Genomic DNA, 17308 nt, shown 5'->3' with positions numbered 1-17308 from the left:
AATCCTTTTTCTGACATTGATTTGCTGTGTGACCTTACGGAAAGTCAATTAACTTCTCTGCCTCAGCTGCCCTAGCGATAATGATGCTTACCTTCCCGGTGACACATGGGCGTTTGGAGACTGCACTGAACGATACTTTTAATGTACTCTTAAGGCCTATCAGTGGAAGAGGTGAAACGTTAAAGCTTCCTAGCTTTAACATCCTTGCTGTCTTATCTAATTCCTCCCTCCCACACCAAAAATAGCTTGAGGGCAAGAAGGAATTTCTTCAAGCTAAGACCCAGCTTGTGAAAACATGGCTGGCACCAGGAAGTGCCAGCAGATCTTATTTGGCCTACAAATTTACTAGAATACAGGTCAGTACTAGAAATACAACGGGAGTTTGGGGAGGGACTTTGTTGGGGAATGCAGTGATAGGACAAGGAACAATGGCTTTAAACTAAAAGAGAGATTTAGATTAGATCTTAAGAGGAAATTCTTCACTCAGAGGGTGGTGAGGCCCTGGCACAGGTTGCCCAGAGAAGCTGTGGATGCCCCATCCCTGGAGGTGTTCAAAGCCAGGCTGGATGGGGCTTTGGGCAGCCTGGTCTGGTGGGAGGTGTCCCTGCCCCCGTGATGGGGTGGTTGGAACTGGGTGGGCTTTAAGGTCCCTTCCAACCCAAACCTTTTTGTGATTCTATGAATTTTGTTTTGAACTTGCCCATGAAAGAAACTAGGAAGAAAAATGCCACGTTGCTGTGATGTGGCACACAGACTGCTCTGGCCATCCAAACCCAGCACCCCTGACTCAGAGTGAAGCTTCTTTGCAGAGCTTAGCTCTGAGAGGCTGTGCCCATGTACCATCCTCACCTTCCTGGTAGCTCTAAATAACATTCCTGTGGGATGATTTCTACAGGTAGCCTTAGTGCTAGCAGGGACACAAGCCCAGAGAGGAAGTACCTCTGTGTACACAGTGCCTGGAGTAGACCCCCTCGCCATGCTGCAGGCGTGGGCTGGCCACCTGCAAGCACTGGGGAACTGTACATCTAAAATCTGCTCTGTTAGTTCATTAGCAGCTGTCCTTGAGCTTCTGTCCTCTAGCCAGCATAGCATTTCATGACATGCCATAGGACATTTAGAGGTATTGCTTCTGCAGTTGGTGTTTGAACTGCCTGGCAGGTATCTAGGCTGGGGGTGTGTGCATGTAATTTTATACCTTTTTCTGTATGTGACCTTGCTTTGAATTATTTCTGCAAAATACAATGCTGCCTCAGCCTATAAAAATTCCTATATTCTAATACAGCAAAACCCAGTCAAACGGGACATAAGAAATCAACATTTACCTTTATATCTGTGAGCAAGATTAACACTCGTTCTCTTTAATATTGAAAGAAATGTCAGAGTTTTTTCCCTTTTGCCTGCTGAATTATAGCAAGCACAGCCAGAAAACTAATAACCTGCTGCCGTCTGTGATGACACACCGATGCTTCCTGGAATCCTTTCTCTTGTGCATCTGCCCTGCGCTGGCTGCTTTGTTCTGCTGTCCCGTGCTCCCCACCCACTGACCCGTTAGCATTCGTCTTTTCTCCACCCTCTCGGCTCTACTGATAATATGTTTAACATTTGCTTTGATGCTAGTCCTTGAGGCTTTTCAAAATCCTTCTTGGAAAGTACACCATTAAAAAGAAACCCTTTGGGGAAAGACGGGGAGGAAAGCTTAAGCAGAAAGTGCATGTGCTTGTGTATAACAAACTCCTCTGTGTTTGTCTTGCTGAAAGCTTGAAGATGGCTTAATGCAAACCTGCATTGCTGGAAATAGGGAATAAATACTGTGCTCTCCTAAAATACAGCTGGGCTAATTCAATAAACTCTGACTTGTTGGCTGCTACTTGTGCAAATATCTGCACATTACATTACAATAAAGTACTAATGAGCTGTCAGATCAATAATACAGATATTCCCAAAGCTGAAAGATTGATGATAGCTTGTCGCTATGTATTTGCTTACTGCTGAGACCACCAGTATGGACTAGCACGGGCCAAACGGCTCCATGCCAGAAACTGTGGAAGAAGTTAAAGATAACCTGAAGTAGCTTATAAAATTTACTCTGCAATTGTCTACTGAGTGTAGCACATAGCATGAATTGAAACCGTATTCAGCTTTCATGTGCCTAAAATAAGACTTTTCAGTGTTTTTCCTGTGGGATAAAATTACCAGTACAGTAAAGAACATGTAATACTAGGAAGGACATCTTATTTTTCTTTCTTTTTCCTCTAATTTTTTTTTCCAGTAGACTTTGTTTAACCCTACATACAAATAATCACACTTTCCTGTGCATTGCTTTTCCATGTTTAAGTTGGGAACGAAATGCGTGGTTTGCCTATAATTTTTTTTAAGTTGGATGTAAAGGAGTATGAGGTCTCTGGATCTTGAGATAAGTTAAAGTTGCCGAGGTAAACAGACACACTTGAACTTGCAGTGACCTTGCAAAATATTGGTGGCTGTTCAGACAAAACTGGATTGCAAGATGGAAGGGAAATCAGTTCATCTTAAGTTTGGTAATTTGGTAATCATTACTGTAAACAGTGTTTTTACTTCTTATTATGATCACAAGAAGACAATGCATAGCCAGTATTAAACCAGTGCAGATATAGAAGATAAAGGCAAAGCTTAATCTTGGTAGGATTAGTGACTCTAAATTGATATGACTGAAAAAAACATTGAAAAATGCTGAAGCTAGGTAGCTTCAGGGACAAGCAAAATGCCTTGTCTGGTAATTTTCAAAAGTCTTTAGAGACACTGATTGCACCTGGAACCTCTGATTTGATTACTGAAATAAAAAATGCCTACTGTAGTAGCCTCATCTGTACTTTAATTAAGAGCTTTGTATTTAAATATAACCATCTGATCCCCTGAGGTTATTTTTAAAGTAAGCTTCTGGCAAGGCACCAGTATGGTAGATTAGAGGCTTGGAATTGAGGGAAAATCATCATTCAGCATACAGTTTAGAATAATGTGTGCATATATAGAGGTATATACAAAATCATGTAACAAGATACAGGTCTGGATTTATTAAAGCCAAATGGAGAGATATTTCTTCTTTTAATGTTCTTGTTCTCTTTTAATACATGCAACGTACATATTGCACTGCGGTCTGATTCATGTAAACACCGTAACGGCACAATCAATCTACACAAAAACTACAGCCATCACTTAGTTGTCTGCATCTACTACTACATCTCACGCCAGCCACTGAATGTGGTATGGGTACATCAGCTCGCAGTTTACCAGGAAGCACACCAGCATGAGCTGAACAGCAGCAGTGACAAATGAAGCACACTCATGGCAAGCGAGCAGTGAGAAGCAGTGGGGGTGGCAGACTGGGGGTGCCAAGGAGCAGTCTTAAAAGGGGAGGGTGAAGGAAGGGCAAAAGACTCATACAAGACACCGCCAAACATGAAAAGCCAGGTAGCAAGGCATTTTTCTGTATCTTATTTGAGAAAAGAACTTACAGCTTCCAAATTTTAATGGGCAAGCATGTGCATCCATGGGGAAATCTTCAAGCTGCATGGGACACTCAGCAGAGATGGTCAATCTGTGAGGAAGGAAAAGAAAACCTGTCATTTTTCATCGGCTCCTTCCCTCTAGGCCCTTTACGTGTGAGTGCTGACACAAGCAAGCTTTTCCTGATGGCTCCTGGTTCCTGCTGAAAGCACAGCAGCCCCCTGCTAACCTGAACAGGAGATAAACCAGGCAGAGAATGGTGCTTGTGGGCCTTATCTGGTGCTGCTCAGCCACACGGACTGGTTTTTATTTATGCAGGCCGTTTCAGTAAGATCACCCTTTCTTATTTGTACGTGCAGGAGCTCCTGTGCTGGAGCTTCTGCCACAGACCTCATTCTTATCTGCTTTGTGTAGGTACTACCACCAAACCAGGAGTCTGACTGCTGAGTAAAGCACTGGTACAGACACAAAGAAGCACTGACTTTTCCTATCAGAGCCATTGAAAAGGGCCTAGTAATTTAGTTCACCTTCCTTTACCCCAAATTCTCCTCATACAAAAGGGGCAATATTGCCTGCCTTCTGCAAAGCACTTTTGAACAAATGAAAACTGCTGTACATAAAATAAGCATAACTACATTTGTATGACAGACTGTATCATCTCCAATCTCCAAATACTTTTTCTGTTTGTTTGTTTGTTTTCTAAGTGAAAAAAATTCTGCCTGGCTATGTGCTTACTGCTGTGTATTACCATAGTGAAATGGATATTCTGGATACTCCCACCAAGCTAAGCATATAGTACTGGAGTTAGTTTCTGTGCAAGTCATGTGGTATGGGGGCAATCCACTTCAGTTCAACATCCTGTGAAGTACTGTCAGGAAAACACGACTGGGACAGCCCTGCCACTATGTGGGAACTCGAGCTATAGTAGACATATGGGAAGAAGAGGAAAAACCCTTAGAAAAAGCAGACACATCCCATGGATGTTCTGCTTGATACGCAGATCGAGCTGAATGCAAATAAAAGTCTGAGGTACATTTCTGAGCACTGCAATATATCAGTTATACCTATACCAAATATATCAACAGAGCCAAAGCTGAGTTCACTAGGTGTATGCAGCATATAGCACAATGAAAATCTATTTTTAATTAGGCCATTTTGATATTTGCTTGGTACAAATGGTTTGCTTGGGATGGTGAAGACACAAATCTCATTTTACATTATGAATACCCATATGCCTTTCTCACATAATGCAGCTATCCCATCTCAGAGGTGACAGAGCAGAGACAAAGCACCAAGGACTGCCTTGTGCTGGGGTAATGCAGGGCTCTGTTGGAGGGGAGCCCTGGTTCCTTACCAAGCTGCTTCCCCATGGAACAAATCTCTGCAAAGAAATCCACAACATCCTACTACCAGCACATAGAAGTACCCTTTCATATCACAGTAGAGCCATGTAGCCAGACTGCCTAGCTATATGCCCTCAGTGCTACCACACCAAAGCGAGTACTCTTGCTATGAGAACTCCTATCCAAAAGGACCATAAAGTGTGACAATCTGTCTGTGTACAGATGGCACAGCGCTTAGACAGTCCAATTCAATACAACACAATGATGCCTTACTGGGGCACTCAGGCTACATGGACAATAAATTGGGGGAAACAGCTCCACTCACTGCCAACACACAGAAATTCTGGAGCTTTACCAGCAGCTGGAAATGACAAAAATAAGCACACAGAAATGTAATAGTATCGTTGGCTAGGGATCATATTATGAGGATGATCTGGGAAACAGGGAAGGAAAAAGGCAAACTGCAAACAGTAATAGAAGATATAAAGATAATAAACCATATAAAGCAAAAAATGTCCAGCTCAGAACAGAGATAATGTATCATTTTGTAAGAACAGACAGGAAGCCTACAATATAGAAAAGAAGTAACTGAGGCCTGAGATACCTGCCCTTAGGCAAACCTGCTCTTGGAATTTATTTTTATAAAAGAAATTTCAAAATCACTAAAATATGGAGTTGTCTGCAGAGGAGACTGCCCTTGGGCACCAGAGCGAGCAAAGCCAGTCACTGAGAGTGCAACATGGATGAATTTAACAATCTGGTGCTAGCAGCATCCTGTCCAGAACCTGCATGCTTTTCATAAAAATTAATCTAACTGGTACCTGAAAGGCAGCCTGCAACCCTTCCTATGCATTGATATATCTTCTGTATTAAGTATTGCAAATTTAATTTCCTTGATAAGTTCAGAAACCTTGCTCTAAGATAAAGCTGACATGTTTTACTGCAGTACACCTCCTCTCTCTTCGTCTACCAATGGTTATAGTAAGTTGTTTCATAGAACCACAGAATGGTTTGGGTTGGAAGGGACTTTAAAGATTGCCCAGTTCCAACCCCCCCCTACCAGGGGCAGGGACACCTCCCACTAGACCAGGTTGCTCAAAGCCCCATACAGCCTGACCTTGAACACCTCAAGGCTGCAGCTTCATAACACTTACAGTACTTCCCATCTTCAAACATCAAAGGAAAGGATCCCTATATCCATCTTACCAACAGAGCATCTGTGGAATCATGAAGCTAAGTGAAGGAAGATTCAATTCAGAATCATGAATAAGACCTTCTGTTTCATCTGAATGTCTTAGGAATTACAACTTGCTGCCTGAATCTCTGGGAAAAAAAAAAAATAGTCTTATGTATAATGAGGAAGGCTGTTGACATTCCTGAACTGTAATTGTGGAGAAGTGAAGGTGAGGTGCAAAGAGAATGTGACCTAGTGGAATTCAATTACCTCTGCCCCCACCCCCCCCAAAAAAAATTATATATATACATATATATATATATATCTGCCTATATTAAATGAAAGGGTATCAACTACAGCTTTAAGGAACTGTACTGCCAGAACTTGTCTCAGAAGCTGCAATATATCTCAGGTACCAGGGCTACTCTTCTGCCCTCTCTGAAGTCCCCAACCCACCAAAGGCAGCACATTCGTTAGGATGACACCTGGTACTATCTCCTGGGTCTAGCCCAGGTGTAAGGAGAAACGAGTTTAGCAGCTGCAAATGCACTTGGTTACAGCCTTTCCTTTTGTTGCATGGATTCTTTGAAAGAAGTTCCTTTCACTGGTTCTCTCTGATATCTGCATGTTTCTTTCCCTTTCCCATGACTCCAACCTAGGACCACTCCTAATCTGGCCATCTTGAGCAAAAGAGCTGGCTATGCCTGTTATATGCTAATCCTAGGAGCACACAGCTGAATCTCTTATGTACTTTTAAAATGTTTGGTGAACACTCCCCTGGTTACCTCTTACACAGTGTGCACTGCTTGATGCTGGTGCAGGGTCTTGTAAAGGGGAACACAACAGAAACCTTGACTGTGCATTCTGATATATTGCGTAAATGTCACCACCGTAAATTTTTGCACAGCACTCTACGCCCAATGATAGTCATTTTTCATTGAAGTGTGAGGACCTGAAAAACAGCCCCACTGTTTGACTGTGGCCAAAATTGACTTCTGGTTCAAAGAGACTAGATTTTCAACTGCATGCAGGAAAAAAGAAGCTGCACAGCAGCCATCTGTCATGGTCTCAGGGCTGGAAGCGCGGGTCACTGCATAAAGATTTGCTCTTAGGTGCAGAGTACAAAGTACAAATTCAGATAATAGCTCCAAGAATCACAAAGAAACTGGTGTCCAGGTCTGCTCCTTCAAATATCAGCTGGGGTGATATTTGCACACTTCTTTTAGCATTGCGTCACAGGTTACGTACATTTTGCATATCCCATCTTACACAGCTGATTACAACACAGCTACTCCCAGTTTGCAGCTATTGCAGGAAGAGAAAGGAAATCTTGACATGCAAATATAAAACAGCCTTTGTATAATCCTTTTGACATGGTCACTGCAGAGTGACCTTACTGTGCAGTTACCTGAGCTAGAGGCAATCTCAAAACCAGGGTTTTTCTGTCACAGTATCAGCACTGTTCAAACTGCAGTCCTTTCAAACAGAAGCATTTAAAAGCTTCCCTCCTCCACTATCATTCTGTCTTAATAAAAGCTCTATGGGATTAGTTTCACTCAAACAGAGTTTTTGACAAGATTATAAGTAGCTGTTAAAGGTCCATTACAATGGGAGGATGAAACCCTGATTTTACTGAAGTTAAAGGTAAAATTCTCCCTGACATCAATGGGCCTGGTATTCACCCAAAATATGTAAGAAACCCTGGTTACAGCTGCTGATTTATTATTAACTACAAAATTTCACTTTCATAATGCTCCAAATACTTACACTGCTATTCAAAAGGTAATCATCCAGCAAAACCCTATAGCATACCTTTATTACCTGAGAAAAAAAGAAAAGTTGTCTACAAATTATTTAACATATTATTCATAATTGTAAATGAAACTTTCATCAAGCCTATATTATGTGTTGCCTTTACTTTAAGAACATAAAATGATCACCGATGTTCTGTTTCAACAAAGTACACTTCAGATGCATATAATGAATACCCTTCTAAGAAATATAGCAAGACTTCACAGCAAGACATCTTCAGTCCATAAAAGTCATCTTCAAACATTTCTTCTAGAGAATTAAGCATGCTGACTCTTTCATGAGGCCATTCCTTTTTAACAGGTGAGGGAAGAAGGAGGTGTGCGATGAGAGAATAAATGCAGATGCTTGGGACCCAGTCACCCACTGGGTGTGCTGCAAGGAGTTCCTTGGCAGAAGTCCTGGTGGCACAATGCACCCTGCCCCTCAAGACACTTTTACAGGGCACTTCAGGGCTCTCCTCGCTTATCCTGCAGTTGCCCGAGGGGGGCTGAAGGGCACAATACAGGTATTAAGGGATGGGGAGGAGAAGGACGAAGAAAGTTGAGGGATGCTGTCACATATTTCTCTCAATGCAAGGAGCATTACTCTTGGAAAAAGAGTTGGGAGATTGAGCAAAACCGTCATGTCTCTGGCTCCCTGGAAGTGTAGAAAACACTTTCTGGAGTATTATCTGCAGCTGTCAGGCTACAGAGGTGACTGGTGAGGGCAGTCACCTGCTTGGAGAGCTAGCAGACAGCCATGGCAACCTGCTTTTTCTTATCAGCTACTAGGTCTAGTATGCAAACAAATAAAGAGAGAGATTTAGGAGGAGAAAGCAGAAAGACAGAGTTACCAGTGGCTTTTAGAAGTAGTTAAAGCAAGTGTTAAATAATTGAAGAGTTACTGATGAAGGTGATGCGTTGCAGTTGTGACTTGTTGGCTTAGGGGTACTGGAGTCAGGGCGATATGAGGCTCTCCTGCCTGTCTGCCTTAGCCCCCAGACCAGCTCAGTCTTCTGAGTTCCTTGCTTTTGTGCACTGGCCTTGCCTCCAATTAAAGGAAACATTTTAATGCTTTGCTTTGGCCCTGCCTATGCTGGCAACCAGTTACTACTGTGGGGCTCAGGCCAGAATTGATGCAGAGGAGCCAAAATGCCCTGCCCATCATGAAGCTAGCCACAACTATTTTCCTTAGAAAAGGCAAAATGTTTACTTGAAACCCATCTCAAAACTACCTCAGCTTCTCCCAGGAATGCCAAAACAGAGTTAGGTGGATTCAGCCTTACCCAAGACACACCTCATCCAAAACAGCTGGCTGGTTCTCTGCAAAGAGAGACTTCGCTGTTGGGACAGACCCTTCTGCTGGAGGGTCTCCAGAAGCTTCCCCAGGTGCCTACTCCAACGGGACCTCAGCAGAACAGTTCATGCCTTGGTGGCATCTCTGGTACACACCCTTGTTCACTCACATGGATAACAGAAAAATAAAGATTTTTTTTTTTAGACTGAGTTGATTGACAATTGATTACTCTCAGTATTTCAAACACCACCATGCTCACAAAGCTCCATCATCACGTTGGATAAGTGGCCAAAGGAGGATTCAAAGCCTTGTTCTGCCCCTCTTTGTGGGACATGAAGGCAGTTTTTATTTATAATGCTGTTTGTACACTCACTTCCTTGGGATCACCATGTAAAATGACCACAGAACAGAAATTAAAGCATTGAGCTGGAGTGAGGAGATCTGCAGAAACTTCAGTCTTGGCTTATTTCTCTTTCTTAATCACTCTGCCAAGATACTACCCTTTCCCAACTTTTCTGTGTTGCAGAAATGTATTATGTTTATGTGACACTGAAATGTACTTTGGAAATGCCAAAGAGCACAGTCTATGGAAGACTAAGAACTCCAATTACTGATGTTTTTCTGAGCTGTGAATTCAGAGGCATGGTGTACTTGGCAGCAAAACTCATTTTAAGTGAACCAAACCCTTAGCATAGCTTATGCAGATGTGTGAGAACAAGTCTTTAATTGTCTACATTAACTGTGCTGAAGATTAGGTTATCCTGAGATGGTCTGAGGTGGATGGGATTGATTTCAAAAACTGTGCCACTACAGGAACAACCTCCCTGAACACAGAATACCTTGACACATCCTGAGCACACTCGTTAATGGGGGCAAGGAGAGATGTTCAGCCTCTACACACAGGATGTTCTTAGAAAGGCAGTGAAACAACCCATAGGGCACTTAAATTATCTGATTTTGATGGTGATTTGGGAAGATACAGAAACAACTGTGGGGATCGTGGAAAGATATAGACTTTTATCATGGGGATTGGTCTATTCTCCCACGTGCCTGATGACAGGACGAGGGGAAATGGGCTAAAGTTGTGCCAGGGGAGGTTTAGGTTGGATATTAGGAAGAACTTCTTTACTGAAAGGGTTGTTAGGCATTGTAATGGGCTGCCCAGGGAAGTGGTGGAGTCACCATCCCTGGAGGTATTTAAAAGACGTTTAGATGTAGAGCTTAGGGATATGGTTTAGTGGAGGACTTGTTAGTGTTAGGTTAGAGGTTGGAGTCGGTGATCTTGGAGGTCTCTTCCAACCTAATTGTAAAATGTGATTCTGTGAATCACATTTCCAACTCCTGGCAAAAGTTTATAGTAGTGGTAATACCTTTCATTCTACAGTATTTAATCAATATGGGTAAAAACAGTGAACGGAGCACTGAATTTATGCTTATGTATCCTTGCCATGCAAATCCAAGAGCAAAATAACTCTCTCTGAAATAAATCTATTTTTATCAGATTAACTCGTGCAGTCAAAAAAAACACAAGCTTTTGGGCAGTTAAGACCTTCATTAGGTTCTCTGTCTACAAACCTTACTTTCCTAGAGAAACTTTAGACCTATATGGCTGTACTATAAACGCATAGTGCAGTATCACATCTAGTTGATAGTTTCAGTTAAAAGGCTCTCCAAATGTTTCTCCCTTTTGGTCCCCTATATATGATGAACACTCATTGACACTCCATGAAGACAGCCTTCACATCTCTCCCCTGCAGTAGCTTGTATTTTTACTTAATTCTTGAATTTATAATAATAATAATAATAATAATAGTCAACATCATCATCATCATCTAGCTGGTGCTAGCAATACCAATAGCTCATGTCATTTTTGATATAGGTATAATGGTAAATAGGGAAATATCTCAACCAGCCCACACTTCACTATACCATATTGTCCCAAGTCTACATGCTACATGTCTCAACCATGATCACCTAACCAACGTGGCCAGTGGCAGCAGTGTCCGGAGTCACAACAGGGGTCATCTGAGCCTTGTTTTCAGTGTGAGAAGACCCAAGTACACGAGCAACAAGGGAGCACAGAAAGCTCCAGCACATGCCATAGGAAATGGAGGCTAAGGACTGTGATGGATGCAGCACAATGCACCTGCCCTCCAGTTTTGATGCTGCCAATTAAACAATTTGATCAGCACAGATTTTCTGACTGGCCAAAGGGGCTTTTGTTCCTCCATTTCTGTCTGTCAATGTGGCACACAGCCCCCCTTTGGATGAGTGCCACTTGGCTGCACAGCCATCCTTCCTCCCCATTCATACAGCCTTTATATTTGTACAGATAGGCACAAAACCACATGCAGAATTTCCTATAGAAAAAATAAATAAATAAAGCAAAATGGATTTATAAAGTAATAACGGGTGGGGGGGACCAGATGGGCAGTACCAGCTTGTTTGGACTCTCTTACATCAAGACTGGGATGCACATGGTAGGATGGGTAGAAGGGTTTTTGATTTGGCAGCCCTAAACAAAAAGCTGAAATCCTTGATTATTTTCCATGGTTCGGATGAACGATCTAGAGTTCCAAAACATTACATTACAGTTTCCTTTCAGCAACACACATATGACCCCAGACTCCACTTATTCACTTCACATCTCTACGTCCACCTCCCAGGCCCCTCTCATCAAGATCTCTTGTCTTCTGAGTATGTTCCTCCACACTTCTGTGTGAAAGGGGCACACATCAAGTGATTTGATGATCTGCTCTTTCGCTTGGAAACACATGATCTTTACCCTGCTCGTTCACACAGAAACACATGCATATGCATGTACACATGCACCACAGAAAAAGGCCAGCTCAGTGACACCTTCAGAAGTGACAGTAAAGCAAGAGCAGGTAAAACGGTAAAAGACATAATTCTACTATGTTCCAGCACTGGACTTTGCAAATGTAGAGATGGCATTTTGAGTTTTATTGATAATGAAATCAATTTGCATAGTTAATGTTTTTAAGATGCACAGTTTGTAGCAGAAACATAGTAGGTGTTTATTATTTTGACTGAAGAGCGTTTCTTTATTTTCCTGACCTTTTAGATGAATCTCTAAGCCAGAACACAGCATTTTTACATGGACAAGACATATGACAAGTTCATTAGCCACTGAAAAGAAGACTGTGGAGCAATCAGACATCCTCATGAAGTCTGAACTGAGCCTTCTAAATAGCCCAGGGTGTTATCTCCCCTTCTGGTCTCCAAGTTCCCTGGCTCAAATTCCTGACAAGAGTATACAAAGGGAAGGCCACCCTTACTTACAGAAATTCTTCCTAGGTTTTTACATTGGGTATAATGCATATAAAGGACACAACCTCTGGACTTTAGCTAGAACCTGGTGAAAAAAAAAGTCACTTCATAATTTAGAGCAGTTGGATAGAAACAACAGTTCAGAAATTTTTTAAATACATAAATATAATTGTAATATATATTTGTTCATATATTTTCTGGAACTTTTAATTAACAGCAGTGAACAGAGTAGTCAGGCTGAACATCATCATAAGATGTGTTAACATAATAAGACCTCTTAGAAAGTAGCTGAGATCTCCAAAGGTAATGTCTTAAGAGCAGGTAACATGCTGCCAGTGGTACAGACTACCAGTTAAATGACAGACAAGCCATATATATTTCTTCACCCAGACTGCCATACCAAGACACTTTCCTGTAGGAAGGCTGAAGAAGACAAGTGGAAAGGAATGGCATAGGACAACAAAGACTATTCCTACCCAAAAAGAAACTAGGAACCATTCTGTTGCATGACTTTACTCCACTACACGTTAGCAATATGATGAAACCTTCAGAGAAGGGCAAATTACCATGAATTTCCTACAGGGTAATAACATGCCTGTGTTATAACATGCTTTAGGAGTAATCTCTCACTCCACCATGAAGTGTTCATCTGCTCAGATGTTTCTGAAGCATGTTAGAGCAGCATGTTAGACCTCAGATGCCTACACCACAACCTGTATCACTTCTGATTTATTTCCCAGTGACCGTCAGATACTCTCCTCAAAATCCTTCCACACCCATTTCCTACAAAGCCTTATCCCATGCAAGCCCTCAAATGCATCTTCTCAATCCCCAGCTCTTGGCTCAGCCATGGGTTCCTGGCCCACACCAGCACCTAGCTAGCCTCTGGCATCCGTCACCACACAGCCTTTTCCTCACCAACAAAATTCTTACCTAATAGACACCACAAGGGTTTTTCCCTTCATCAAAACTACCAAAGGCAGGATTGCGATTTATAGGGGTTTCTTTTACTCTTCCTATGGTGCATTGTAAAAGTGCAGGAGTGAAACCAATTTAAGTGCACTCACAAGTGCTGTACTTGCACAGCCTTGGGCTTTGTGTTGCATGGAAAGGAAACAGTGAAAGTCCTCCACAACACCGCTGGAGGGCCAGTTGCTGCTCAGAACATTCCACAGCCTTTAGTGGCTTGCACACCAGCAATCTCCAGTCTACATGAGTATGGGAGCAGAAACCCCCTATGGAAGTAAGTAAATGGGATAGGATTTGTGTCACTAGTCGTTGGTACCAATAGCAACAGTAGCATCCCTAGGTTCTTCTTTCTGCCATTGTGAAAAAAAAAATAACAGGAACCCCCGTCAGCGTAACTGGAGAGAAATAAGCATCCTTCATACTGAAGTAGACATCTACAATAATGCAGACAACCAACTTCTTAAAATATTCCCTCCCTTGAACTGGGAGCAATTATGAGCCAAGAGGCTCAGCTGCAGCCATCAGCGTTACAGATGAATGAAATTAGCTGAGGTGAATCCCACCCATACGGCCTGGTATACTCCACCACTGTGTATTACAGATCACTCATTGGCAGGCTACTGCTTCAGCACAAGCATAAATGCACTTCTGGGGATGGTATTTCCAATTAGGCAGATGAAGATTTTAATTTCAGTTTAAGTGAACCAACTAGGGAGTTCACTGCAATGTTTTGCTCCCCTGGTGATAAAAAAGATAGAGTAGCCAAAACAATTCTTCAACATCTAAGAGGTACTTCTGAAGCCCTGAACATAACCTGGGACCTGTCCACACATTTGGGCAAAGAGAGAGTCACCAATGCAGCTGTGCTTTCCTGCTAGCAGCAGCAAACGGTACTTGGCCTAGTTCATTTTTATAAAATGGGAACATGACTGAAATTGTACCATCTCACCTCAACAGAAAGATAGGTCTGCATCAGTGCTCAGTGCTGAGCTGAAACTAAAGGTGGATCTTTTGTAACCCCTCAAAGTCCAGCCAAACATCTCCCTCATCCAAAGAAGGGCTGGCCCTGGTTTGGGTTTTGTCTTTTAATCAATTTTACCCTTGCTGTGAGAGTTCCTGTCTTTGTGATAGAGATCTCTGCAGGGCTCTGCCCACTTTTATTACCAGCAGAATAGGCTATTGTCATGCACTCTGCATAGGGACTATATTTGGGCAGGTAATAATTGCCCTTTTTGATTGTATTACACCACAGTCTCCTCTGATGCCTTTCCCTCCCTGTGGATAATTCCAGCTCTGGATTTTTCAAAACAACAAATCTTGGTTCCATAAAGGACAACTTTTGAGAAATGGGGCAACGTGCAATAAAATCAGAGAAACTGGAACCAATAGGCCTGGTGTTAAAACAAGAATCCTGCTAATACGCTGTCCTCAGGGAAGGGCCTTTCACTTTGTATATCCCTGTTTCTCTTGCTCTGTCAAAATGTGAATTGATGAAAAGCAACTGAGAGTCCTTGGCACCACAGCAGTTTTTTACCACTCTGTAAGATGCAGCCCAAAGTGAAGAAATATTATTTTTTTTTTTTTCTTCCAGCTTCAGGCTTTTTGAAGCTTGAATATGAAAGAAGAGGCAGAAAGCAGCAAGTCTTTAACACAGTGAAAGGAAATGTGTGTTTGTATGGTTTGATAGCTCCTAATTAGTTTTGTAATATTTATACAATGCCCAAAGCATTGCCAGATCCCTTTCTGTAAAAAATAAATGGATGCATAAATGAAATCTTCCCTCTGAAATGAGAACAACACACACAAATTGAACAGAAATGTTCCCGTCCAGATAGCTGGCTGATTGAAAATTAACATCTCTTTTTAAAGTGTAAATTTGCTGGTCACTCCTCACTCAGGGCCACACAAGCAAATCTGCATCTGGGAAAGGGCGCCTTCTGGCACTGACAGCACTTACAAACCCACACATTTCTCATAGAATAATTTTCCCTTAAAAAAAGAAGAAAACAAGAACAAGCAAACAAAACCTGGCTTTCCCAATCAAAACCTTGAAAACAGCAGTGCGTCTTCCAGTTAATTGGCTTTATTGTCAATAGCTCTACAGTTTGAAATGGTTAGCTTGCTAATGAAGTGTTTCATATAGGAGCAGACCGTGTGCTAACATGCACCAAGAACACATGTACACTTGCACTTGCAGTTTTAACGCTCAGTGCTAATGTTAAGAAACTCGATTTTCAGCACGGTTAAACCAGTGCATCAGCTACAGAGCACCCAGCAGCGTGGTGATGCTGCCACCAAGTGGACGGCTAATCTACACACTGCAAAACAGTAAATGTCTTCCATGAATGAACGTAAATTAAAATCTTTCGTATTTTGGGCCTGTACGAAAGATTTTGGAGTTTCTTAACAACGTACTGACAAATATCTTCTTCTCCCAAGCTGATACAAAACGTGTTTGCAGGTTAATGCTACATGTTTAACTGCAAACACTCTCATATTCTCAGATTTTCAGTCGTCATAATACGGGGGAAATCCGTACTTCACACATATGACCAGGTGACATTTAAAATCCCAAATTCCAGAAGATTTCTGGCTACCCAGAGGTAAGAAAGGTGGTATGGGGCTCTCTTCAGAAAGTGATGACACAAAAAGATTGCTCAGTACACAGAAGCTGTGAGAAACCCATCTAAAAACTGCCTATGAAGTACTCTCCAAAAGTTCAAGTGCGATCCAAAAGCTTAGTTCTAGTGAGCGTGCTCTACCTCATATAATTTCTGGCAGTAAAGGCAGTCTGGCAGCACTTGGTAGCACTTTTTCCAGCATTTTACAGCAAAGTTTATCAAAGCTTTTATCTTTATAGTCATTCCCTGCTGAGTAAAAAAAAGGCTGCTCACTGAGACATTTGAGTTCTATTAGCCTGAAAAGGCTACTTAAATCACAGTCCTTGAAATAGAATAGTTTTAAGGAACACATGAGCTTTATGCCTTTTACAGCATTTATTTCTTAACTAAGATATACTAAATAATTTCTGAGTATTTGAAGGGAAAGGGGAATCTCTCACTCTTTTTTTTTTTTTTTTTTTCCCTCCATTTACAAAGCTATTTTCTATACAGATCAGTGAAATATGAAGCACATTTACTAGTGCTTTTTTACCACAGTGCTCTTACTGAAAATAAATAAATAAATAATGAAAATGGAGCTGCAGACAATGCTCCCCTCTAGGGGCGGAAAAAGAATTTGCAACACTTACTTCAGCAGTGTATCATTTGTAAACCACATTATCGAAATAAAACAAATAAGGCCCACCAAATCAAAACCAATCAGAATTATTAAGCTATTCCCTACAGAGAATATTGCTGCCTACAAAATCTATCTAAAGAGCATATTGTGTTCTTATATTCAGGCAGAAGAGTTTTAATAACGCACATTATAGAAGCCTCTTTATTACATTTCCCCAGCAAAATACATCCCATCAACTTCCGACCCAGACAACATATCATCAAATGCAATATGCAAAGAATTCATTTTTTCTTTGTAAGTAAACACATTTATCATGAAAATATATGTACTGACAAGTGCTAAAGCTGGAAGTTTGCTCCACTGATCAAACCGGGTATATTTGGAAGTCAAATAAGATGGAAGGTCAGCATTGGCTCGGCTGCTTTCCTCCTCTTCATTCAGGCAGCCAGATGCGAGGTTGCAAAAGCAATTCCGGCATCGCTGTCAATGACAGAGGGTCCGATCCTCCCTGCACAGATTACTCCTACGTACAGTCTGGGAAGCTCGCGATTCCTCCTTGGAAACAAGGGGAATGCAGAGCTAATGGAGGACTGTCTCCACATCCCCAAATTCTGAGGACCAAGCAAGCCTGGTGGGAGCTGTGGGACATGAAGTACATGCCCCAGCTGGGACCCGCTACCTCCAACCAGCACACCACCACCAGGACGAGAAGTTTTGCCCC

General features: G+C 41.9%; 1 protein-coding gene across 1 annotated transcript in view; it reads right to left on the bottom strand.

Moving 5' to 3' along the window:
* Positions 1-17308, bottom strand: part of GABRA5 (gamma-aminobutyric acid type A receptor subunit alpha5) — a gene marked incomplete at both ends in the record, with an annotated part of 54929 nt that overhangs the window by 24602 nt on the left and 13019 nt on the right. Inside the window, one exon of the mRNA XM_082760521.1 lies at positions 3492-3574. Within this exon, the coding sequence (XP_082616647.1) occupies positions 3492-3574 (83 nt within the window). The remainder of the gene's footprint in view (positions 1-3491; positions 3575-17308) is intronic.

The sequence above is a fragment of the Aythya marila genome, assembly GCF_965140915.1.
Source record: "Aythya marila genome assembly, chromosome: 1".
NCBI lineage: Eukaryota > Metazoa > Chordata > Aves > Anseriformes > Anatidae > Aythya > Aythya marila.
Note: the sequence above shows the minus strand (reverse complement) of the source record. Positions and strands in the feature narration are given on the sequence as shown.